Source organism: Ailuropoda melanoleuca, chromosome 12 (genome assembly GCF_002007445.2).
Source record: "Ailuropoda melanoleuca isolate Jingjing chromosome 12, ASM200744v2, whole genome shotgun sequence".
Classification (NCBI taxonomy): domain Eukaryota; kingdom Metazoa; phylum Chordata; class Mammalia; order Carnivora; family Ursidae; genus Ailuropoda; species Ailuropoda melanoleuca.
The window spans coordinates 7467122-7493553 of record NC_048229.1 but is presented as its reverse complement, the minus strand read 5'-3'; the positions used below and the strand labels follow the sequence as shown (position 1 = coordinate 7493553).

General features: G+C 45.2%; 1 protein-coding gene across 4 annotated transcripts; it reads left to right on the top strand.

The window, feature by feature from the left end:
* The first annotated feature begins 9616 nt into the window (after window positions 1-9616).
* On the top strand, window positions 9617-25765 carry P2RX4 (purinergic receptor P2X 4). Of its 4 annotated transcripts, XM_034672434.1 has the most exons (12): window positions 9622-9841; window positions 13164-13311; window positions 16376-16447; window positions 16535-16607; window positions 17052-17148; window positions 20948-21028; window positions 21131-21272; window positions 21372-21508; window positions 23801-23894; window positions 24036-24101; window positions 24441-24536; window positions 25236-25765. In XM_034672434.1, the coding sequence occupies exons 1-12, from the start codon at window positions 9708-9710 to the stop codon at window positions 25260-25262; spliced, it is 1167 nt and encodes a 388-aa protein (XP_034528325.1). In that variant the 5' UTR covers window positions 9622-9707; the 3' UTR covers window positions 25263-25765. The 4 variants fall into 4 exon arrangements, with proteins under 4 accessions (XP_034528324.1, XP_034528323.1, XP_034528325.1 ...); XM_034672432.1 differs by lacking the exons at window positions 23801-23894; window positions 24036-24101; window positions 24441-24536; window positions 25236-25765 and adding an exon at window positions 22137-23434 and having other exon boundaries at window positions 9618-9841; XM_034672433.1 differs by lacking the exons at window positions 16376-16447; window positions 23801-23894; window positions 24036-24101; window positions 24441-24536; window positions 25236-25765 and adding an exon at window positions 22137-23696 and having other exon boundaries at window positions 9617-9841.
* Window positions 25766-26432: the final 667 nt, after the last annotated feature.

Sequence of the window (26432 nt, the reverse complement as noted above, 5' to 3'; positions counted from 1 at the left end):
TTGTTATCTGTATCCAGACAACAGAAATTCAGAATGTTATTATCAGGCTGATGTTTGCGGAGTCTGACGAGTCCTTGCCTCTATACTTTGGCTCCCTCTTAGCCACCAATTATTACCAAATCTCTTATGACAGACGGGCATAATAACAAGAAAAAAGCAACATTTCCAGAGTGTTTTATCAAACACTAATTAGACTGAGCTTTTACTCNTACTTTGGCTCCCTCTTAGCCACCAATTATTACCAAATCTCTTATGACAGACGGGCATAATAACAAGAAAAATCAACATTTCCAGAGTGTTTTATCAAACACTAATGAGACTGAGCTTTTACTTNAATTAGACTGAGCTTTTACTCAACTGTAAAATAGGATTCTGAGTATCACTCACATGTAGGTATTTTTTGGAATAGAAAGTATCGTATTTCTTTTGCCAAAGAAACCTGGATTCCATTGTGTTGGATTTGGATCTGCTAGAGACTGTTCATTGGCTAATAAAATACAATAATCGTTGGGGGCTAGGAAAGATTAACACACAGTCTGTGTATTCAGAAAACTGTCTTCACTAGAGCACAAAGTAGATGGGTTTTCATTACAAGACAAGTCACATAAAAAGAACACCCTTGACACTTTTTGTTGTTGCTATTGTTTTCTTTTCTTTCATTTTTATTCAGACTTCCAGATAAGCTTGAAGTTGCTTGATGTAAAATCAGGAAAAGTCAGGCTTAGAGGCTACATTTCTTGGAAAGCATCCCCGCTTCTTGCAGTAGCCCATTCTGTTTTTTAACAGATTTAATTCAAGTTTAACCAGTACAAGTCTCTTAAGAGTGAAGCTTGGGGTAGACCGGGGGCGGGGGTGCAGTAAGCGGTGTCAGTGGCCGGTGGGGGCCTGGCTCAGAATCCACGCTATCATGAGCCTTCCTGAAGCTAGCTGACTCAGTCCTTCCGAGGGTCACCAAATCATCCTGTTTGCCAGGGAACTCCCCCACTTTTAGCACTGAAAATTCCATCTCAGTCCCAGGCAAACCGGGATGGCTATCATCTAAGGATTTACCTCTCTGGCTTTAAGCTGTACCATACACATCCTGAGAGGAGTTCAAATCACTGTAAACTTTTCAAGTTAAACCTATGTGCTTTGCAGCCTTTGTCTGTTTACATCACCTACCACAGTATCTTTTTCTACCACTGAGTAGGATTCCCACCTAGTTACCACAAAATCATTAAATGAGGCAAACGTCTCTACTCCGTTAAACATCTTTATTTTTCCACTTATTTTTTAAGAGGAAAAAAAATCCAAATTCACACAAATGGTCTTGAATTTTTTTAAAGCTCTCATTTTGTTTGGGTGAGAGATTTTTTTTTCTGTGCTTATAAAACTTATTTTGTGGGGGGATAATCATTTATCAAATTGAGTTAGCTTTGTACTTCTCCCTCAGGCCCTGGTCCCCTGCCACGTATTTGAATGTACACAGAAAAACATACACCAAAATCTTCCCAGAAAGAAAGAAATCAAACTGTCCCAAGATTACTGACTAAAGTCATTAATAGTAAATAAAATTTTTTGTAGCTTAATCTGAATTAAGAATCTTATGTTCATATTTCTATGGAGTTAGTAACTGTATTAGTTTCCTATTGATGTTGTAACAAACTGCCACAACGTTAATGGCTTAAAACAACACAGATATATTATTTTATAATTCTGGAGGTCAGAAATCCAAAACGGGTCTTGTGGGTTAAAATCAAGGCATTGGCAGGGCTGCATTCCTTCTGGAGGCTCTAGAAGGAATTCACCTGTTGTCTTTTCCAGCCTTATTCCTTGCCTCATGGAATTTCTTGCCTCATTCCATGCCTCCAGCTAGTAACATCGTCACTCTGACCTGTGCTACTGTTGTCACAAACCTTTTCTAATGAATGCTTCCACAAGTCCTATCCATTTTTTTAAGGACCCCTGTGAATAAGCTCACCTGGATAATCCAGGAAAATCTCCTCATCTCAAAATCCTTAACTTAATTACATCGGCAAAGTCCCTTTTGCCATATAAGGTAACACAGTCACAAGTTTCCGGGTTTAGGACAGTCACCTGGAGTCGGGGGCATTATTTTCCCTCCCACAGTCATTAAGACACCATCTTAGAAAGTTACCAGATTTGACACTAATGGGACCGTATCTTTGGGTCTTATTTTCCTGAGTCTGTTGCATAATCCTTCCAAATACTTAGAATCTAATAATTCGTGAATAAATTTGAAAAGATACTTGGTGGGGCACCTGGGTGGATCAGTCGGCTGAGCATCTACCTTCAGTTCAAGTCATGATCCCAGGATCCTGGGATGAAGTCCCACTTCGGGCTCCCTGTTCAGCTGGGAATCTACTTCTCCCTCTCCCTCTCCCCCTCCCCCCTGCTCGTGCTCTCTCTCTCTCTCTCTTGTTCTCTCTCTCAAATAACTAAAATTATTTTTTAAAAATCTATTTGGTTACATTGTATGCTAATGTCAGGGAACAGGACAAAACATATGGGGTTCCAATAACTATCATCTCTACAAGCAAGATTACTCCCGTTTCAAGTTGACCCCCACAATCCTTATTATCCCTTACTGTTGGGACAGCAGGCAACAGAACCATTAAAACAATCCCATATAACATTACACAATGATTTAGAGCAAACAAAATGACTTCACAGCATTTAAAGGCCACATAATGAAATAGTTAAGAGCAAAGATTCTGAAATCAGACAAACATGGACTCAAATTCTGACTCTACTGCTGGTATGGGCTCTCAAAGTCTGTTGTACTCCTCAGTGCCTACCTCATGCTTTGTGGGAGACTGAATGAAATGAAGTCTAGAAAGCATTTAACAGTGTCTTGGCTGTTGCTATTACCATCATAAAGACAATATCATACTTGACACAATAACATTGATCCCCATTTGACATATAAAAAAAAGAAAAAAAACACTGCCAAAAGGTTACTAGCTCTAAGGATGCGCAACCAGTAAATAATCACATCCCAGTGTCTGGCACACAGGATCCATTCCTGAATACCTTGTTTTCAGTGACAGCAGACCCAGTGCCTACAGGTCAATCTCACAACTGCCCTGAAACCTTTGAGCTCACAGCTCTTTCCCTTATCCATCCCCTACTCTCTGTTGTCCTCCAAAGGGTGTGGTCTCCTTGGTCTTTTTTACGTCTGAGACCAAACATCAAATGCGCTGGGATTTCAAAACAGTTACAAAAATAGATCCAGTTCATCTGCAAGAATATCATAATTCCCATTTTCTCCATTTCAATACTGTCATCCACCCCCACACTAAATGCGAGAAGACATTTGCAGAGCATAAAACTGATAAGGGATTATATCTAGAATATATAAAGAACTCTTAAAATTTAAAGAGGCAAATCACTCAATTAAAAAATGGGTAAAGGACCTGAACAGACATTTCTCCAAAGAAGTACAGATTGGCCAATAAGCACATGAAAAACTCAGTATCATTAATTATGAAAATGCAAACCAAATATATACACAAACATTCATGTGTATATACATATTTGAGTGTGGATAGATTACAGTGCATATTAATTTCTTTCAAGGCTCTTAATGAGATTTTAGGATTTCTTGCTAAAGGGACACTGGGTCGTATAGGATTGAGATCCACTGATCTAGCATGGAGGATGATCTGTGATCAGCACATGGCCTATTAGAGAAGAGTCAGGTTGTTTTTCTTCTATATTCTATAACAGCTTCGGTCTCAAGGACTCCACGGGGAAAGAAACAGAAAAATTACAAAATGATTTATTCCTCACTTTTGCTACCAACTTGTTCTTTATTTAGGGGATATGCTGTTTCTGGAGGTATATATAATTATACATTTGGACTAAATGTATCTGTCATTATGTTATACAATGATGTATTTCACAATGTCTATGTGCCAGATTAGTGAATCTTACATCTTTAAATGCCTGAACATTTCATTTAAACATTTTTTCCCATTAAAGATATTCCTGAACAAAGAACACAGCTTCATCTGATGAGCCTTTTGTGGCTCACGACCATTGTAACAAACACCATTCTCACTGTGTAATAACCAAACAGTGCCCTCAGGTGCACCGAGGTCAGCCACTGAAAGCCTCTCAAATAAATGGTCCCAGGCTGGTGAGCTTTTTGGAGTTCTTGACTCTGCCTTTCACAGGGACTTGTTTTTATGGGCAATTAATTCATTAGTGCTCTTCCTGTTGGTGGCTTCAGGCAGTGCCTCCCACCTTTAATTCGCTGCATTCACACAAACATTTAATGCCCACATTACCAGTGACGGAACATTTTTACCTCTTGGAACCTAGCACCAAGGCCAGTCTTTTCAGTTCCAAGTTTCAAAGCCTACTAGCTTAAGGGGGGAGTGGGTGGGGGATAATGAACATTTATTATTAGGCTGTGGGGACAAAAGCGAACCAAGGAGGCAGAAGCAGGAAACAGAAATTCGGCAGAAACCAAAGAGGCCATTTTCTTAGTCACTCTCACCTCCGTGTCCCTTTGCCCACCTGTTTCATTCTTTTGCTTCTGAAGACTCCCCTGCTGGGCTTCTCCATGGACATGACTGCCACAGCCAGAGGGTAAGATCAACTCAGTTCTAGTCATTTGCAGAGAACAAAGGGCTGCTTCTCTCCCAGTGCCACAGTACCAGAGGAGAGAATCTGATTGGCCCTTTTGGGTTAGGTTCCTTGCGTAGCCCAATTGATAAGGTCACATAGTATAAACATGGCTGCTGGGGCCACCTCTGTGAGGGAGAGCAGTTTTTCGAGGAAGAGTGTTGTGATAAACTGGCTTAGTGTACAATGAAGGAACCAGATGATCCAGATGTTAGAACTTAATCTAAATTAACAATAAGCTCTGTGCGGGCACCTGGGTTGTACAGTTGGTTAAGCACCCTACTCTTGGTTTCAGCTATGGATGTGATCTCAGGGTCATGAGATCAAGCCCTGTGTCAGCTCCACGCCCAGCACGGAGTCTGCTTGAGATTCTCTCTCCCTCTCCTTCTGCCCCTCCCACTTGTGTCCACTCACTCTAAAATAAATGAATGAATCTCAAAAAGAAGGAAGGAAGGAAGGAAGGAAGGAAGGAAGGAAGGAAGGAAGGAAGGAAGGAAGGAAGGAAGGGAAAGAAAAAGAAAGAAAGAAAGAGAGAAAGAAAGAAAGAAAGAAGGAAAAAGAGAAAAAGAGGAAGAAAGAAAGAAAAGCTCATTTCTGTGTAAGTGTCTGAGGTGCTTCCCTCTGAAGAAAGAACATGAGGTTTGGCCCCATTATTGTGTACACATATTGTTTTTTTCCGAGGCCTTGATTATCTGCTCCGTTTTTCTTTTTCTTTTTTAATTTGATACAATTCACACACCATAAAAGCCACCCTTTTGAAATGTACGGGTCGGTGAGATTTAGGATAGTCACAAGGATTCTGCAACTATCACCATTATGTAGTTTCCAGAACATTTCCTCACCCCAGACAGAAACCTCTTACTCATTACTAGTCAATCCCCCAGCCCTAGGCAACAACTGACTTTCTGTCTCTATGCGTTTTCCTATTCTGGACATTTCATATAAACAGAATCATATAATATGTGGCCTTTTGTACCCGGCTTCTTTTGCTTAGCATCATGTTCTCAAGATTTGCGCACACTGCAGTATGTATCCGTGTTTCCTGCCGTTTTATGGCTGAGTAATATTCCATTGTCTGGACATACCACATTTGTTTTTCCATTCAACAGCTGATAGACATTTAGGTGATCTCCATGTGTTGGCTATTATGAACGATGTTGTGAACATTCACACACAAGTTTTTGCATGAACACATCTTTTCAATTCTCTTGGGCGTATGGTACACCCAGGAATGGAATTGCTAGGTCACACGGGGATTGTTTAACATTTCGAGGAATGCCAAACTGTTTTCCGAAGGGGCTGCACCATTTTACTTTCCCAGCAGTGTAAGAGTCTTCCAATTTCTCCACAGTCTTGCCATCTTTTTGATTGTCCTTTGTTTTAATCATAGCCACGCTAGCAGATGAAATGGTATCTCACTGTGATCTTGGTGCACATCGCCCTAGAGAGTGATACTGAACATCTTTTTATGTTCTTATTGACTATTTGTCAATCTCTTACTTAGGATATTTAAGATACTAAACCCTTACCAGATACATGATTTTTAAGTATTTTTCACATACTGTGGATAGCCTTTTCATTTTTTTTTTAAGATTTTATTTATTTATTCGACAGAGATAGAGACAGCCAGCGAGAGAGGGAACACAAGCAGGGGGAGTGGGAGAGGAAGAAGCAGGCTCATAGCGGAGGAGCCTGATGTGGGGCTCGATTCCATAACGCCGGGATCACTCCCTGAGCCGAAGGCAGATGCTTAACCGCTGTGCCACCCAGGCGCCCCCCCTTTTCATTTTCTTGATGGTATCCTCTGAAGCACAGAAGTTTTAAATTTTATCTATTTTTCATTTTGTCACCCACCCGTGCTTTCGATATCATGTCTATAAAACCACTGCCTAATCCAAAGTCACAAAGATTTACACTTATGTTTTCATCTGAGTCTTACAGTTTTGCTCTTACACTTGGGTGTTTGATCCATTTTGAGTTAATTTTTATATACGGTAAGACGCAGGGGTCCAACTTCATCATATGCATGTGGATATCCAGTTGTTTCAACCCCATTTATTGAAAAGACTATTCTTTCCTCATTGAATTATCTCAGCACCTTTACTGAAAATCTTTTTTTAAAAACTACATTCCCATGGTTGTTCAGTAACTGACCACACTCAGTCAAGCATATGACAAATATGCAACTGAATGTGATTAAGATGGAGGTATATGGGGTAACAGGGTGATAGGTATTAAAGAGGGCACATGTGGTAATGGGCACTGGGTGCTATATGCAACTAACGAATTACTGAACACTACATCAAAAACTAATGATGTATTATATGTTGACTAATTGAACATAATGAAAAAAATCCATACAGCAGCTTTGTAAGATAAAAAATAATAAAATAAAGATTTTATTTATTTATTTGAGAGAGAACACATGAGCATGAGCAGGGAGAATGGCAGAGGGAGAGGGAGAAGCCCCCCCAGAGTGGGGCTCCATCCCAGGACCCCAAGATCACGACTTGAGCTGAAAGCAGACGCTTAATCGCCTGAACCACCCAGATGCCCCTAAAGGAAATCTTTCAGTAAGTATAACAAAAATCAGAAATAACAAAAAATAATTGGCAGCAATTTTTCTTTCTTAATGGGACTTAAAGTAGGGAAGCTAATTCTGTAGGGAAAGTCTGGGACTTCCACTTTTTGCTTCATCCAGTTCTGTATTGTTTGAATTTGTTACAAAGAACCTGTTTTACTTTACTAATTAAGATGGTCTTTTAATCTTTATAAACAATTGTTTAACTTAAAAAAAAAAGATGTAGGTATATGAAAAGTCCTAGCTGTAATCAGCATTTACTTTCACTTTACACAAACTAAGATTATTCTGGCTAGTACCTGGATATATTCACATCTTGACTGTGGTGATGGTTCCACGGGCATGTGTGTATATATGTATATGACAAACTTATAAAATTGTACACTTTAAATATGTGCAGTTTTTTTTATATGTCAATTATACCTTAAGAAAGCTGTTTTTAAAAACAGATAAAGTAAGGGCAAGAATACAAAATGAAATAACTTTCTTTTCCTAACCATTTTTCAAAATCGGCTTCTCTCATTGGTCCTAAGGATATAATATCATCTAGTAACTTAGGTAAACTTATACATTATATGTAAACTTATACATACAAACACCCACCTTGTTCCAAAACACAAGCAACCCATTTTTTTAAAGATCTTATTTTTAAGTAATCTCTACACTCAACATGGGGCTTGAACTGACAACCCCAAGATCCAGAGTCACATGCTTACCGAATGAGTCAGCCAAGTGCCCCCAAAACACACGCAAATCATTTAAATTCAAGATTTGTAAGGCTGGGACCATCTCATTACTGTAGGATAAATATTAACAAGAGCTGGAACTGAGTTTGGCTCTGAAGGAAGCATTTTTACATCCCCTTCCAATGAGAATTTAGCAGCTATATATTCCTTTTCCACACAGAATTTAAGCCCTCCCAACTGCACCAAGCTCAATTTTGGCAGAGACTTCATCTGCCTGTTCACCCTCATATCTCTAGCATCAAGAATACTGCCAAGCACACAACAGGCACTCTGTCAAATGAATGAATAAAATCCCACTTAAACTTAATCACCTTTTCCTAGGACCATTTTGGACAGAAGCAGGTGGCAGTTCTATTCTTCCTTCTAACTCAACAATTCCATCTCTAGAGATAGATGCTGTCTATTCCCTTCAAATTTTCTTATTATTCACTTTTTTTATCTGGAAAAACAATGTGGTGTGGCTTAGGAACCTCACATCCAGGAAATGAACTAAAATATTTTATCAAAGATTATGCATAGGATCCACAAACCAGAAGCAATCAGATGAGAACGCTTAGGAAAATCATGGCATACCCTCTGGAAGAAACAGTCCATTTATTAAAAATGATCATTATGACAAGTCTGCAATAACATAGAAAACACGAGTAGTATGAACCGGGGGGGGGNCGGGGGGGGGGGGGGGAATCATCATTGCCTGTGATTTACAAACTAAAATTTTATACACATCTACCTGTGAGAATTTATACTCCATGAAGGCAGGCTCTCTGGGCTTGTTCTGTTCACTGAACAGTGCCTGGCATATTGATGGTGCTTATTAATACTTGTTGAATGCATTAATGAAACTTAATATAAAACATATCTTTGAAAACATACCTGAAAGGGAATGAACAAACGTGGAAAATTACATTCGAGGAGTGGAACTGTGGGTGTTTCCTCCACTTCTCTTTATTTTCCAATTCTCCCTGAAGTTGTGATAAAACTTTCTCAGTTAAAAGGATGGCCACAGAACACCCCCCGCTCCGGTTCAGTATGTTTCCTCCCTCGTCCTGTAACTAGGAAAGCATCTGAATTGGAGTAGGGGTGTGGCCTGGCTTCAATTCCAAGAGGACCACGGTATAGGGTGTGTCACTCCAGCCAAGGGCTCCTAGGGTACCTGACGTTTAGGTTCTTCCTCCAGAGGTTGAGAAAGCACAAGCTGGGACCTCCCGAGGAGCTGCTCTTTCTCCTAATCTGCCCCCGTCCCCCACAGGTCACTCGTACCTCCCAGACCACCTAAGGGAGGAACTCAGTAGCCCCCCCCACCTCAGCCCCCCGAAGGGTAACTCATTCCCAAGGGAGAGGTTACTCTCCACGACGGCTCTATCTCCACTAAGACGGTCATTCGTTCTCCCCGGCCCTTCAGAAGGTCATTCGTTCCTAGAGAGGAGCTCACCCCTTCCTGGTAGAGCCAATGCCACTTTGCGGGGGTCGCTCGTTCTCCCCGGCCCTACTGGCAGGGTAACCGGTCCTCAAGGGAGAGCTCACCCCCTCCCCACGGGTCCCACTCCTCCGACAGAGCCGCTCGTACCCTAGGGGAACTCCGCCTTCGCCCGGCCCCCGCCCCGAGGCTCAGCACCGCCTCCTTCCGGGCCCTCCCACGCCAGTAGCTGCGCCGCGGGCCGCCTGGGCGGGGCTCCCGGGCGCGTACCGCGGCGGGCCGGGCGGCCGGGCGCAGAGCGCGGAGCTGGGTGGCGCGGCGGCAGTGGGCCATGGCGGGCTGCTGCGCGGCGCTGGCCGCCTTCCTGTTCGAGTACGACACGCCGCGCATCGTGCTCATCCGCAGCCGTAAAGTGGGGCTCATGAACCGGGCCGTGCAGCTGCTCATCCTGGCCTACGTCATCGGGTGAGCGCGGCCGCGGGCGCTGTCCCCGAGGGGTTCGGGGGTCCGGAGTGTCGCGACGGCCGGGAACTCCCTCTCTGGATCCCGGCCGTGCACCTGCTGCTCCTGGCCAGGTCACCGGGCGAGCCCCGCGGGCGGCCTGCAGGCGCGGTCCCAGGAGCGGCGACCCGAGGCGGGTGACATACGCCTCCTGGGATCCTGGCCCCCGGAGGGCCGGGCGGTGGGCCAGGCTTCGCAGGATACTGCTTTGTTACTGTGTTTTTTCAGGGCAAAGCCTGGCTAGACCTTCATCCTCACCCTTCGTGCTTCTTGTTCCCTGAGTTGCTCGGTGCTGTCCTTTGGCTGGAGGCGGGGGGGCTTTGCCCTTAACGTTTCAAAATTTGCACTTCACTTCCCATTCTGATGATCTGCTGACAGAAACCAAGGCTTGGACTTGCCATTTGGCCAGTGGCTTCCTGTCCTTTCCTTTAAGTATCATGTGGCAACCCAAGATGAAGAGGTCACACTCTAAAAAGCATTTAAAGTTTACTTCGTTTTGTGGAGTTGTTAGGGTTTTTTGTATAGGTACCTTCCTTCGCTTCATCATTCCCCATGCTGCCCTCTTATACTTCTATATGCCCTGCCACCTTCTGTCCCCTCACCAAGTGCTTAATTTTAATTGAGTGCACCTGTTACAATTGAGTGACACTCAAGAGAGGAGGTAGAAATTAACTGGGCCCATTTTCAAGGTCCACCTGGGGTGTTAATGGTGTCTACAGCTGCTGAGCTGACAGATGTTATCTGCTCTGGCATTCCTTTTCTTAAAAGGCCTAATGCTGTGGTCCCTAGCTGCATAGTAGAACCTTGGGGAATCTTTTAAAAATACTGATTGCAGACTCCCAGCCCCAGACCTTCTGATCTAATTACTATGGAGTATGACTGACTCCCCAAGTGATTCTGATGGGGAGCAGTTTGAGAACCAGTGTCCTAGTGTTTCCTAAACCTCCCTGATCATCAGACTCACCCGAGGAATTGTATAAAAGTAACAAATCCTCCATCCTAGGGTGGGGCTTGGACTGTTAACACTGTCCACAGGAATTCACATGATCAGGCAGGTATGGCCTCTAACAGCTATCAGCAGTGAGTTCTGACAGGATTCAGTGAAATAGCTTCCCACATATGGGCTGTACATCAGAACCACCTGGCCCACTCCCAGGTTTGGATTTAGTGAGTCTCATTAAGTACCACCACCAACTCCTTGCCCTCCAGTGATTGTGATGCACCCTTAAATTTTGAGACCTGCTACTAGCTGGTTAACTAAACTCACATTGCTGGATTGGACCAGAAGCATTTAGAATGAAGAGCTCTCAACTTTTTCCTCTTGGCTTTTGATACTAGGGGGAGGATTAGTTTAACTCTAACTTAGGGTATCTGTAAAGTTGTAGACTACAGGAAGGGTCTCTAGCTGCACTGTATGATATAGTAGCCACCAGTCACCTGTGGCCATTGAGCTCTTGAAATGTACCTACCCCAAATCAAGATGTGCTATCACCATAACATACACACTGGATTTCACAAACCTAGTGCAAAACAACCAAAAAAGTAAAATATCACATTAATACCTCTTACACTGATAACATGTTAAAATATTTCGGATATACTGGGTAACATAAAATCTATCATTAAAATTAATTTTACCTATTTTTCTTTTCACTTTTTAACATGACTACTAGAAAGTACATTACATATGTGGCTTGTGTTACATTTCTGCTGGGCAGCACAGCTTTCTAGCGTTCCTGGAGTGTTTGCTACCTTGATCATGAGAATCTCTAAAGCTTCCTGATCCAATTCATCTTAGACCAAACATGCATTTCTCAATTACCTAATTCTGTTATCTGTCATATGATGAGGAAATAGTTAACCATATAGTGATTCCTGTAAAACCATGTGTCTCTGCTTTAGTAACACACTGTACACTATGGTAAAATAATAGTAACCTTCCTTCCCTAAGTTTCTGTGTGCCTGAATATAATTAAATGAAAGCTTATATTGCAGCTAAATTCCTAGAACCCCTGAAGAAAAGGACTTATTTGGGGAAGAGCCTGTCTCTAGAAAAGACAGTGAATATGGGGACTGCTCAGACCAGACAAACCCATAAATAACCAAAACCAATGATTGTTTTTTTAAGTCTCAGCAGCTAGGGCTTATAAGGAGAGGAGAAGGATGCTAGCATTCCTTGTTTCTAGAAATAGTAACAATGACAATAGTCACTGGTAGGTGTTTAATAACAGTTCTGGCAGGAAGGAGTTCTGATTTGTAGCATTGGCCCATTTCCATGGCGTAAATACTCCCATCATGGCCAATTTCAGCCTATGATGGCAACACAAACATTGTTCTAAACATCTGATATGCAAAACTCATTTAACCTCGCCACTATCCTGTGAAATCCTATTATCATTCCCATCTTATTGATGGGAAAAACTGAGGTATAGAGAAGTTAAGCAACTTGGCCAAAGTTATGCCTGATGAATGGTGCAGCTGAGAAATGAACCGTGATCGCTGGCTTCAGTTTGTGTTCCAGTGTTCTAACCACTATGCGCTAATGCCTTTAGATTTTTAATTTTTCAGACTGGTTGTAATGCCCCCAATTCTTCCCAGAGAAGAGAAGCATACATGTGACCTGAATTCTTGGAGAAAAAGTAAGAAACTAGTATAAAAAGTTCCTTGAACAGAGATTCGCTTTTCTAGAGGGAGTATAGCATACAAGGCAAGAAAAGAGGCTTCAGAGGCAAAAAAGACTTGAGTTCAAATTCTGACTTTGTCATTCACTAGCTGTGTGACCTTGGGCAAGTGACTTAACCTCCCTGTGTCTCAGTTTCCACCTCTATAAAACTAGAGAATAATAATGATATCCACCTTATAAAGTGGTCAGGATTAAATTCGTTAATATAGAGAGAGAGCTTAGATCAGTACCTGGCACCTGAAAACACTCAAATGGTAACTATTATAATTTTTATCATCTCTGGGTAATTCTGCAGGTCATAGTGCGTTGAAAGTGCTCAAATATCTAATAAAGACAGCATTCATTGAGTACTTTCTTTGTGCTGATCACTATGCTAAGCGCTTTACCTGCGTCATCTCATTTATCTCCCACAAATCACCCTGTGGTTTAGGTTATACACCCATTTTGCAGAAGTGGAAATGGAGCCCCCCCCCAAGCAGTTTTGCAAAGTCATGTAATTAGTGAATGTTATACTGTCAGCCTTTGGCTGTCAGAACCTCCCAAGCATCAGTACGAATTCACCGAATCCTAATGGCAATTTAAGGGGCCTGTTTTATTTTGTAGGTGGGTGTTTGTGTGGGAAAAAGGCTACCAGGAAACTGATTCTGTGGTCAGCTCAGTTACCACCAAAGCCAAAGGCGTGACTGTAACCAACACTTCTACACTTGGATTCCGGGTCTGGGATGTGGCAGATTATGTGATTCCAGCTCAGGTATGCCTCCCACCATGGCTTCTGTCTAACACCAAAAGCTTCTGATGTGCTCTTTTCCCTTTAGTGACTTTGCATTCTTGATTAACGATTGGCAGAGTTCTAACATCACGGAGGCCCAGACTAATTTTCTTAGTCCAAGAAAGCAGTGCAGAAAGATTTCTTTCTGCCTTAAGATCTAATACACAATATTCAACCAGCCATGGTCCTTCAGCTTTAAATCATGGCTGACTTAAACACCAACAAGTCTGTCTCAAGCCCCGAAAGGTGGAAAAGCAAGTATTTTCAATCCTGGGAAAAATTCAGGTGGAAATATTGCCTTTCCACATTTTGTATGTGCTTTATTGTTCTAAACCCACAAGGTGAATCTTTTCAGATAGTATAAAAAGTTGATCATAATTGGAGACCAAAGCCAAACCGGAAGGAAACAGACATACCTGCATAGGATTTTATCAGGAACAAAGGAGAAGGGAAGAAAGTGTGTGATATAGCATCCCAGTATCCAGTCTGTTAATCCACAAAGCTCCAAGTTAAATATCGACTCTCTTTAGCCATGGTAATGGCTGTGGTCCACATATCCCTCCAAATGGCTTCTATGCTGGGGTGGCTAAATCTCAGCACAGAGCTTGGCTGGGGAAAAACCAGGACTTCAGAAACTCTGTCTTTCTTCAAGTATGTTTGTTTTCCCTCTGCCTCCTCAAGAGAAGGAAGAGAAGGGTGCCTAGAGGGAAGACTGAGTGAATGAGCAATGAAGATCAAATGGAACAGGGGATTCGTAGTTTGCTGGAGGTGAGTGGTCCTACTGGCACACACCTGTGTCAACAGAGAGACCACCGCTTCCTGTGAAGCCATGGCCTTGTCCTGGCAAGCTCCGGAGCCATCACACTCAGCCTGTTCCCTGGGACCAAGGAAAAGTGTGGGCCCACTGCTTCTGCCCATCAGTGGAAAGGACCAGGCAGCAGGTCTGCCTTCCAGCTCAGCCCCGGCCTGGGGCCTTCATGAGTTCCACAGGGTTCCCTTCATGAGCTTTCACAATGGCCTCCTGCTTCTCCACAAGTGGAACTCAACCATCTGTTTGCACCACTTCCACTTGGCTCATCTCCAGACTGAAGTTTCCCTAAGCTTAAAATAGAGATGAAATAGGAAACAAAAAGTAAACCCTATTGAATTGTTCACACCTATCTCAGGAGCCGCAGGAGCAGCCTTCTCTAACACCACGTGAGCCGCATGTCTCTAGAGGGGCACCGAGGACCCTGACGGGGGTGCCAGGAGAGACTCAGGCATCGTGCCACATCCTCAGGCCTCCTTTTGGGGTCATTTCCTTGTCTCCCAACATGGCTTGTTCTAGGCCTTTCTCTGGAAGATGCCAGCTATTCCCAGATCTTCCACCACCTCGTCAGACCAGGGGGGTGGAGATGTCCACAGACACTTTGATCCCTGAGTTACTCTGATCCCCCAGATGGCTCCCAGTGCTGACTCCACTCTCCCTGGGAGTCTGAAATGCTGAGAGAAAGCTTCTGGCATTTCATTTTAGAATGCCAGTGCTCAGTGAGGGGGAGGTCCAGCTAGAATTTTGGGGCATCTTTGTCTTTTACTCCTGATCTTGGAAGGTCCTTAGCAACCAATTCTTTAGTCTCATCTCCAGTGAATTGCCCTCCAGAAACTTTAAATCAACCATCTGGCACCTTCCTAGGAGAAGAAAACAGAACCTTCTCGAAGGGAGAAGCGTCAGTTACTGACCCTGACCGGGTCTTCTCTAGAATGTTTTATTAATTTAATATCAGTTAGGAAAGAAAACCAGCCAAATTTGGGACTTTGTTGGCCTTGTGTTTGTGTACCTCTGAGGTAAGCTGGTTGGCGCAGGATGTTTTGCACACCCGTTGGCTCTTTTCTCTCAACAAGCCGAGCTTTATTAAGGAAACGCCTCAGGTGGTAGACGTTTCTTTTTCCACTGAGGTGAAATTCATATGTCATAATATTAACTATTTCCAGATTGAAAAATTCCGTGGCATTTAGTACATTCACAATATTATGCAACGATCACCTCCTCCTAGTTCCAGAACATTTTCGTTACCCTAAGAGGAAACCCCATACCCATTAGGCAGTCGCTCCTCATCCCACCCTCTGGCTTACCCCCACCTCCAGGGCAACCACTCATCCACTTTCTGTCTCTATGGAAACTTCATAACCACAGAATCACGCACCATGTGGCCTTTTGTGTCTGGCTTCTTTGACTTAGCATCATATTTTTGAGGTTCATCCATGCTGCAACGTGTGTTAGGGCTCCACTCCTCTTTATGGCTGGGTCATCTTCCATCGTAAGTACACACACAGGTATAGGTAAACACAATCTGTTTATCCATTCATGTGTCGATAGACATTTGGGTTGTTTCCACCTTTGGGTCACTATCAATAATGCTGCCATGAACATATGTAAACAGTAGGCCCCGCCCCGCCCCATAGCCACAGTTTCAGTTACCCGTGGCCAACTGCAGTCCAGAAATAGCCGATCCTCCTCCTGTCCTATCCTCAGGTCAGTGGTAGCCCAACGCTGCGTCACAGTGCTCACATCCCGTGCCTCCCTTCACCTCATCACATAGGCATTTTATCATCACATGAAGAAGGGGGAGCACAGCACGATAAGGTATTTTGAGGGAGAGAGGCTACATTCACATAACCATTATAGCATATTATTATAATTGTTCTGTTTTGGCATCAGTTATTGTTGTTAATCTCCTACTGTGTCTAATTTGTAATTTAACTTTGTCACAGGTATGTACGTCTCAGAAAAGACATAGTGTCTATAGGGTCGGGTACTATCTGCAGTTTCAAGCATCCCCTGGAGATAAGGGGGAACTATGGTACAAGTATTTATTTGAATCCTGTCTTCAGTTAGGTTATACACTCTCAGAGAACAAGAGATCAAAAGATCATTTTTTAAATTGTTTTCTGCCTGGCATGTGGGAAAAGCGAAAGGTATTGTCCTATTAAATGAATGACTGGCATTCTTCGTAGCTTGGCTTGATTCCTCTGACGGTAACAGGGCGATGCCGTCTCCCCTCTGCAGGAGGAAAACTCCCTCTTCGTCATGACCAACATGATCATCACCATGAACCAGACCCAGGGCTTCTGTCCTGAGGTAGGCAGCTTCTTGGGGAAGAGCCTCGGCCTTCAGGCCCCTGACTGATCACATGGAATTCGTTTTCGCTCTTTCTTCTTTTTCCAGCTTCCAGATAAGACTACTGTGTGTAAATCAGATGCCAACTGTGTTGCTGGCTCTTCAGGCACCCACAGCAACGGTATGAGCGTGTGGCTGTGACCCCACAGTAGACACTGAGCCTGGGGGAGGGCAGCCCCTGACCAGATTGCCTCCCCTGTGGGACGTCTCTCATAGAGAAATCTTCAGGACAGAGAAATCCCCCACATTCCCCAATTCTTTCACGTGACCCTGAGTGAGCCTGCTGTTCAGAGTAGGGTCCTGGGATCTTCTTGACATTCACCTGTCACCTGTGCCCCAGAAGCCATCCCAGATCTTGCCCTCTGTTGTGGCTTGGCATCGCCCTAACCCTGCTCTTGGACTCAGGAAACTAATTTCCTCTCATTTCTGGAAACTGTATAAATCCCAGTATTGGAATAGGTCAGGATTGATTGCACAGGACGCTGTGATGTTTCTTCCACTCCCCACCTTGCAAAAGTAGAAAATAAGAGACCCCTGCAGACCTGGGTCCCCCTTGCCCCCGCAGGAATTGCAACAGGAAGATGCGTGCTATTCAATGGGACTGTGAAGACGTGCGAGGTGGCAGCCTGGTGCCCAGTGGAGGATGACACACATGTGCCCGAGTGAGTACAGCCTGAGGAAAGATGACAGGGGAGTTAAGCCTGGTGTGTTGTGTTCTTGGTGTCTGTGTGGAGTGAGGCTACCCCAGGGCGGGGACCACAGGCAATCATCAGGGGCAAGGTGGGCCACAGCATTTGTCACTTGTGATAGGAGTACAGATGGTTTATTTCTATGTCTGGACTCTGTCAGTTGCAGGTAACTCCAGGAAGCAGTTCTCAGTGCCTTGCCCAGGACACACACATAGCAGGGACTGTTTATTGTTCAACTAACTATGAAGAGCCTAGCACAACTAGGCCTGGTGCTCAAAGGACAGCTTCAGAGTCTCCACATTTTGACTCTGCTTCTGCCCATAATGGCTTCGTTTTCAGGACCCATGGTTTAGGGCCAGGAGGCAGCTCTCAGCTTACATTTCCCCCAAGTCTTCCCGCCCAGTTGTCCATAGAGGTTCTAGATCTGTCCATCATCACATCTTCAGCCACATCCCTCAGCCCATCACTGTAGCTGGGGCATGGATTTTGCTTATCAGCTCAGGCCTGGGTCCCCTGCCCACTTCTGGAGCTAGGGTGGAGTCAGTCCCGCCCAAAGAACACAGCCGGAGAGTAGGGAGGTATGGCTTCCAAAGGAAATTGGGGGTTCTGTTACCAGAAAAGGGAACAGAGGTTGGGCCAGAAAATAATTAACGTCCACTGAAGTGTGTTATATAAAGTAGAGCGGGTTCAGGGTTGCCTGAGAATAACATTCTTCCCAATAGTAATTTGCTCTGCTTGACTGGGTGGGGTTAGAAGTAATGCTCTCAGAATTGCTTGCAACTCCAGCGTTCCTTACCCAGAATTCAGACTGAGACCTGGATGAGGCCAGGGGCGCAGGGAGCCACATGAACCCCATCTCAGGTGTGCTGCAACAGAAGAAATGGATGAGAACCTCTGGTTTCAAGATTGCTGAGGGCAGCCGCTCAAGCTAGGGAAGGAAACACTAAAAGAAAAGGAATCTAACATTTTTGAGGTGGAAAGGGTCTTACAGAGCTATGCTCCCTAACATCAGTGCCACTGGCCATGGGTGGCTATTGAGCACTCAAAATGTGTCTGGATCCAAATAAAATGCTCTGTGTAAAATGCACCCCAGAGTCCAAAGACATTATGGGGATGGAGATAGATAGATATATATATTATATAATATATATATAATATTATATATATATTATATAATATAATAATATATATATTATATAATATAAATATATATATATTATATAATATATATATCATATTTACCTTGAAGTAATATTTCAGATATATTGGGTTATTATGCAAAAGTTAATTTCACTTGTTTCTTTTCGCTTTTTTTTTTTTTAATTTTATTTGAGGGAGAGCGAGAGCAGGAGGAAGGGGGAGGGGCCACACTGAGCAGGGACCCCAACTCGGGGCTGGATCCCAGGACCTTGGGATCATGACCTCAGCTGAAGACAGACACTTAACTGACTGAGCCACCCAGGAGCCCCTTCTTTTTATTTTTTAATGTGACTACTAGGAACTTGGAATTACAAGGTGGTTTGTATTTATGTCTCAGTATATTTTCATTGGTCAGCACGGTTATAGATTTAATCCAGTGGAAAGTGATTTTTTTTTAAGATTTATTGGTTTATTTTAGAGAGAGAGAGCACAGGGGGAAGGGGCAGAGGGAGAGGGAAAGAGTGTCCTAAGCAGACTCTGCTTTGGGCTCCATCTCACAACCCTGAGATCATGACCTGAGCTGAAATCAAGAGTTGGATGCTTAACCAACTGTGCCACCCAGGCGCCCCAAGTGGAAGGTGATTTTTAAGTGTACAGCGATACATAAAATAACATGAGTCACATGGAAAGACATTCCCATGTCCGTTCATATTCAGCTTCTAAGCTTATTTATACCAAGGAGGAAATCCTGGTTTGGGGTGTCTTTTGTCACATGCTGATTTCCATTTCTCACAAAGAATAATCCCCAGATTCAGCACCTTGGGCAAACAGTAATATTAACTACAATGTTTAGTAATATTGTTTTGATTTAATTATATTTATTTGAACAGTGACCTTTGACTGGGGGCCAATGATATCTCTTATGGTCATGATGGAAAGTTTCATTTCAAAAAGAATGTCAGTTTGAAAAATGAATTGATCCTAAAAGGGGAAACAACCCAAATGTCCATCAACAGAGAAAAACAGATTTCAGTGCATCCATGCAAGGGAATGTGACTCAGGCATAAATAAAGAATGAAGTGTTACACACTACCACATGGATGGACCTGGAAAACAGGGTGCTAAGTGAAAGAGGAGAGACACAAAAGGCCACATACTGTATGATTCCATTAATCTGAAAGGTCCAGAATAGACAAATCTGGAGAAACAAAAGTAGATGCGTGGTTCCCAAAGGCTGGGGGAAAGGGAGAATAAATAGCTACTGTTAAATGGACACAAAGTTTCCTTTGGGGATGATGGAAATATTCTAGAACCAGATGGTGGAGATGGTCGCACATCCTGAATGTGCTTAATGGCATTGAATTATACACTTTAAAATGGTTAATTTTACGTTATGTGAATTTCACCTTTTTTTAAAACGGTGAGTCAATCTTGAAAGTATTGCATATGAGGGTCACCTGGCTGGCTCAGGGGGTAGAGTGTGCAACTCTTGATCTCAGAGTTATGAGTTTGAGCCCCACATTGGGTAGTAGAGATTACTTAAAAATAAAATCTTTTTTAGGGGCCACTGGGTGGCTCAGTCGGTTGGGCACCTGCCTTCGGCTCGGGTCGTGGTCCCAAGGTCCTGGGATGGAGCCCTGCATTGGGCTTCCTGTTCATCGGGGAGCCTGCTTCTCCCTCTCCCTCTGCTGCTCCCCCTGCTTGTGCTCTCTCTCTCTCTCAAATAAATAAAATTTAGAAAAAAAAATAAAATCTTTTTTAAAAAAAGGTGTGCATATGAGGTAGACAGATGTGGGGGGAAAGTTATAGTATAGGGAATGACAGTAGTTCGAAAACTCCTAATATAATGCATCCCTCCGGATACAGGGATGAGGGGATCTGAAGCCCTGGGAAAAGTGCCTTGGTCAAGGCCTTTCTTGTCATCAGCAGTGACAGGTTCGTCTCTCTTTGCTGTGTGGCCTTGCTTCTGTCTCGGTTGAGAAGGCTGTTCATACTGTTTATAAACTCGAAAGATTCCACCTGGATCAGGGGAGCCCCCCCACACACACACACGGAGGGGTCTGTCTACAGCACTGGATTCTCCTGTAGAAACCCAAAAAAAAGTGGGGTCCCATGGGAGACAGATTCGACTTGGACTATCAGCCCAGAGCTGACGTGGCACCTCAGACTGGAGGCTGTGCGCCAACAGACACGTGATTTTTATGTACTTTGGAGATAGGTCAGGATCCACCCTGTGGGTGAATTTACCTTTGCTTTGACTTGTAAAACCAGATCTGTTGAGCATTCCCCTGAGAACGCCTGAGGGAGGCGAGCTCTGAAACCCCACAGCTTCAGGCTGAATAATTTCCGGGGAAGCCACTAGGCCTCACCCCTCCTTAGCTATTCCTCCAGCTCTTAAATTCCCACAGCTTCGGCAAGAGGCACCAGAGGAAGAAATGGAAAGGCTTGGTTTCCTCTGCTGACCTCGTGTTTATGCAGGGGAGAGTAGAAAATGCTCAAGATGTTTCACATTTTTTCTTGACAAAATGACATTGTAAGACACATGTGCACGTGCTTTTTAAAAATATTACCTAAAGATGTGAATATAGGTGTACGTGTACTTTTATTAACAATACATTACCATTTTTTTCAGACCTGCTTTTTTAAAGGCTGCGGAAAACTTCACTCTTTTGGTTAAGAACAACATCTGGTACCCCAAATTTAATTTCAGCAAGTAAGTGGTGGCCAGCCATGTGAGTTCCCCAGTGTTCTAGAGCGACTTCTGGCTCTTCTTTGAGGTTTTCCTCACTTCATTTCTGCCTCCTCCTGATTTTAGGAGGAATATTCTTCCCAACATCACCACTGCCTACCTCAAATCGTGCATTTATGACGCTGTAACAGATCCCTTCTGCCCCATATTCCGTCTTGGCAAAATAGTGGAGAGCGCAGGGCACAGCTTCCAGGACATGGCCATCGAGGTAGGCACGGGCCCCTGGCTTCTCTGACACAGTCTTCAACACCACATTCTAGAAGGGGCCCCAAGGAAAGCTTGCTCTGTCTCTGATCACAACCCACAGGGAGGCATCATGGGCATCCAGATCAACTGGGACTGCAACCTGGACAGAAGCTCCTCCCTCTGCCTGCCCAGGTACTCCTTCCGCCGCCTGGACACCCGGGATGTGGACCACAATGTGTCCCCCGGCTACAATTTCAGGTAGGTATGAGCTTGGTCCCCGGTTCTCTTGTGTGGGGGTGGGGGCAGCGGTGGCTGTATCGCTCCCCAGTGGGGGCATCCCTGCCCAGCAAAGACCAGCACTCACTCAGCCCCCCAAGGGCGGGTGGGAAGGCTATGTGCCAGGGAGAGTGTTCAAGCAGATCTTTGTACCTGTGGTATCTTGGCCCTTGAGAGCCTCCTGTGCCCCTTCTTACTTTCAGAAATCGTGTTGAGACAATTTGCAGCGCAGCCAAGAAAGGCTGGCTGCTTGAGCTCCCTGGGGCCAGCCTCAACTAGGACCTCTGCCCACTGATTTTGAGGAGTGGGTGAGCTTGTGATCCTCTAGTCCAAAGACTTCTGGGTCCTGACCCAGGAATTAGTTTCTCAAAGACCAGGTCTGCCCCTGGAATCTCCAGGGTACAGGGGATACAGGTTTAAGCCTCAGGAAAGGCTTTCACTGTATTTCCCTGCTAAAAGTACCATATATTAGTGTCCTGGGGCTGCCATAACTAATTATCACAAAGTGGGTGGCTTTAAGCAACAGGAAGTTACTCTCTCACAGATCTGGAGGCCAGAGGCCTAAAATCAAGGTGTCAGCAAGGCCAGCCACCTTCTTTGCCTCTTCCAGGTTCTGGTGGCTCCCGGTGATGCTCGGCGTTCCTTGGCTTACAGACCCATCGCTCCCGTCTCTGCCACCCTTGTCACATGGCCTTCTTCCCTTTGGACACATCTCTGTGTGTCCCCTCCTTATAGGACACCAGTCATACAGAATCAGCGCCCACACTAATCCAGTACGAGCTCATCTTAACTCATTCTGTCTGCAAAGACCCTGTTTCCCTACTTCCATTTCGCATTCACAGGCTCCAGGTGACTACAAATCTTGGGTGACATGTTCAACCCAGGAGAGCTGGTCATCTGGGAAGGACCAAGGGGCCAGGGTCAGGTTTGCCACTTCCTTGAGGCAGCTAAACCTTAGCCAGGTACATTTTCGTGGGTGCTCTGTGGTCTCTTTAGGCATTTTGCCACTCTTAAACAAAGCAGCCCTACTGGGGCCGTGCAAGGAAGTCTGAGGTGCTTTTGTGTTGCACTTGTCTCCCTCTAGTGGTGACGTGTAACAATCAAAGACACGTGGGATCATAGAACCGTCCGAAATTGCAGTCGGCTATCATTTTAAACCATCTGGCACAGTGATACCAGGGCAGATATTTGAATTTTTTTCCTAGGAGAGAAATTAGATTTGTGTTGCTCGATCTTTACTGTTACACAGTTCTAGAAACCACTGTGGAAAATTTCAAGCTTGGCTCAGAACCTCGGGACAGAGAGAAGCTGATGGGAGCCCTCACCGGAAGGACACCCATCCCCCTGACGTCCGCTAGCATCAGGCCCCACCCGAATTCCCCAGGCCTGACCAGGACATGGGGGTTGTGGGCCAGACCGCTCATGGACCAAGAGTTCAGGCTTCTATGAACCAATGTCTATATAACACGAGCAGATTGGATCATGTTTAGTCATGAAGTTGTAGGACTATCACAATTTTAGAACATTTTCATCACCTCAGTGAGAAACCCCATACCCTTCAGCCATCACCTCTGTCCTCCCATCTACCTCAGTCCCCGCCAACAACCGTCTACTTCCTGTCTCTCTGGACTTGCATATAAATGGAATCACACACTGTGTGGTCTTCTGTGACTGGCTTCTTTCACTCAGTATCGTGGTTTTTTTGAGGTTCATCCATGTTGGTAGCATTTATCATTACTTTATCTCTCATCACGGCCAAGTAGTTCCATTGTGTATTCCCACCACATTTTATGTATTAATTTATCTGTCAGTGGGTTAGTGATTCTTTAAAAAAATGTCCAATGCTGATTCTGTGAGTTTTGTGGAGTTTCATGGCCGGCTCCATGCCCCTCCCACAAAGCAGTGCTGGGGTTTTCTGCTGGCTGGCCACATTCTTTTAGTGGCCAGGATCTCTTTGAGGCAGGCAGGTGACTCAGCTGTGATACCAAGCATATCCAGAGTGAGAGGTTCCGGCTCAGCCATAGGAGGCAACAGTTCTTCTGGTGCCCCGCGGGCCCTGGCACCCTCCTGCCCACAGCCCAGCCCTCATGCTGTGTGACCCACGATGGCCGGAAGAGGTCTTGAAACGCTCAGGTGCCGTCCATCCAGCATGCAGTGCTTGCTTTAGAGGGCCTCAGGAAGTTCTGCTGTAATCCTCAGGACCCGGAGAGTGGATCTGGCATCTGTCTGTCCCTGCCCTGTGCCTTCTGCCGCTCACCTGTCCTCCTTCCCTAGGTTTGCCAAGTACTTCAGTGACCTGACTGGTGCTGAGCGCCGCACGCTCATCAAGGCCTATGGCATCCGCTTCGACATCATAGTGTTTGGAAAGGTAGCCTGGCCGCCCACTCCTCTCAGGGCTCTGGTTCAGACCCAGGCTTCTGGGTTGGCCAGAGACGAGGGGCCCTCTCCCCACCTTTTATCTGCTCATGCCCTCTACTGCAGCTTTTTCTTTTTCTCCTGTCATTTGTAGGCTGGGAAATTTGACATCATCCCCACCATGATCAACATCGGCTCCGGGTTGGCGCTCTTAGGGGTGGTGAGTGACTTAGATTGCTCCTTCACCCCCGGGCCTGGGGCCCTCCTCCGTAGTAGTTTAGCACAGCAAGGTGAGATCCTCCACTGGCACCTTGGTTCTTCCCCTTGACCCTAAACTGGTTTCTAGAATAGACCCTCTAGGCTTGTTGCCCTTGCCCCCAGCCCACCTCACCTCCCCTTCTCCAAGACCACAGCCCTTGGCGCCTTGCCTTCTCCAGCAAGGTGGAGACTTTCCTTGCCTTTCTTTGAAAGATTCCAGGCTTTGTGGGAAGGGACATGCACAGAATAACAGGGCCTAAAGCACCCTGGCTCATTCTCTCTCACCCTGTGCCACACTCAGGCGACAGTGCTATGTGATGTCATAGTCCTCTACTGCATGAAGAAAAGATTCTACTACCGGGAGAAGAAATACAAGTACGTGGAGGATTATGAGCAGGTAGGCCACCTCCTGAACTCCAGAAGGCAGCAAGGTCCAAGCACCTTGCCTCCTGCACCTCTTTCTTGTGCCAGTGGTGAGCACCCGGAGTACTGGGCCGTCTGGGGGAGGCCCTAATGCAAAGGTGATGCTACTTGGGCACGTGGTCAACCCAGGCGGTCGCACACCGCTCCTTCTCTGCTCCACTTCTAGACCATCACTCTTTAAAATCTAGCCTCGGGACACCTGGGTGGCTCAGTTGGTTAAGCGTCTGCCTTCAGCTCAGGTCATGATCTCAGGGTGCTGGGATTGAGCCCCGCATCGGGCTCTCTGCTCAGCGGTGGGGGGCGGGGGTCTGCTCTCCCTCTCCCTCTCCCCCTGCTTGTGCACGTGCATGCTCTCTCTCTCAAATAAACAAAATCTTTAAAAAAATAAATCTAGCCTCATTTTAATTAGTGACATCTCAGGTTAGTTACGATAATGAGTATTAGGACAAAACCCCACGCTACTCAAACTTGCCTCACATAGCAAGAGGGGTTGGGTGCCATGCTTTAAGACCCCCTGCATGAGGACTAACCTGAGTATGTTCAGTTGTGAAGGGCTGCCCAAAAGGCCCGACTCTCACGCACCCCAAATGGACCAGACTTACCTGTGGGCAGCACGTGGTGCGTGTACGTTTATCCATAAGCATATCAACGATAAGCATATCATTCTTTGCAGGGTCTTGGCGGTGAGATGGACCAGTGATGCTTCCTCCACACCTGGGCTCCCCGTGGCCCTCATCAGAGCACAGCCAAGAGGGAGAAAAGGCTGCCGTGTCACTTCAGAGAATGTTCGATTCTGACTCCATCTCCACCGCACAAGAACTTCATGGTCGCCCAGCTGCTCTGTGTGTAGGATGTGCATAGTAAACCACCCTGCAACTTGGGGGTGTTGGGGTGACCTCTGGCCCAAGGGCGCTGGTGCTCCTGCCACTGCAGACCTGGGGCCTCGTCCAGGGCCGGCCTTCCTCAAGGGCTCCCAGCTCCAGCTCCCTGCGAGACAGGCCCAGCTGAGGCCCCACAGCTCTGGTCAAGCGCTTTATGAGGGAGGGCAGACAGCTGGGTGTGATCGCCGGACCTTTAGCACGTGGGGCTGCACCTGGGCTGCGGTTTCTCTTCCCCATCCATGCTGTCACGAGACAGTTAGCGTGTGTCCTTTGAGAAAAGGCATGTTGAGGTGGTCAGGGACCAAACATTAAAACAATTTGCTCAATCTTTATGTGGTTTCATAGCACGAACTAGAACTTTCATCCCTTCCCTTTTACTTCGACCACTAAACCCATTTGTTGTCCCAGCTCACTATGCTCAAAAAAAAAAAAAAAAAAAAAAAAAAAAAAATCCCCGAAGCAGTCTGCTGTTGGAGTTTAGGCGTTTTCCCCCTGCTTCGACCTTCTCTTGAAGGCCTAAGAATTTTGATCTTTGTTAGGTTGGGTTCCTACAGAATTTAAAAGATATTGTCCTGTAGTGACTACTTGTCTTACCCTTGCACGTGTTGGGTTTTTTTTTCACCTAAAATTATGGTACTACACTATGGAGGACACAATTTTAGGTAACGTGAACATGGCTTACCCTTCTCCCCTCCCCATTTGCTCTTCAGAAGTCTCCAGCCACAAGCCACACCACCTACACTGACTTTGTTTGAAATGTTAATGAAGTTATTTCTAGCTGTGCCTTCACACCGACTTAATTCTGCAAGGAGTCTTCAGGATCTCCTTAAAGAACGCTGTTTGCCCCCCCTCCCATCGCGAATTCATTTCCAAGTACTGAAGGGAACATTTATTTTTGAAGTGCCTACTTCTGCTGGATAAAACCTGGGCTTTTCTTGCTTTGAGGGGCGGGAACGTTTACTGAACCCCTTTGAAAAAGCTCTGGTTCG

Excerpts from the sequence above, each read along its gene's own strand:
- P2RX4 (XM_034672432.1), top strand. The coding sequence starts at position 9,708 with ATGGCGGGCTGCTGCGCGGCGCTGGCCGCCTTCCTGTTCGAGTACGAC. Across the intron at positions 21,029-21,130 it reads CCCAAATTTAATTTCAGCAA|GAGGAATATTCTTCCCAACA; the intron begins GTAAGTGGTGGC and ends TCCTGATTTTAG. Across the intron at positions 21,509-22,136 it reads TCCCCCGGCTACAATTTCAG|GTTCTGGTGGCTCCCGGTGA; the intron begins GTAGGTATGAGC and ends TGCCTCTTCCAG.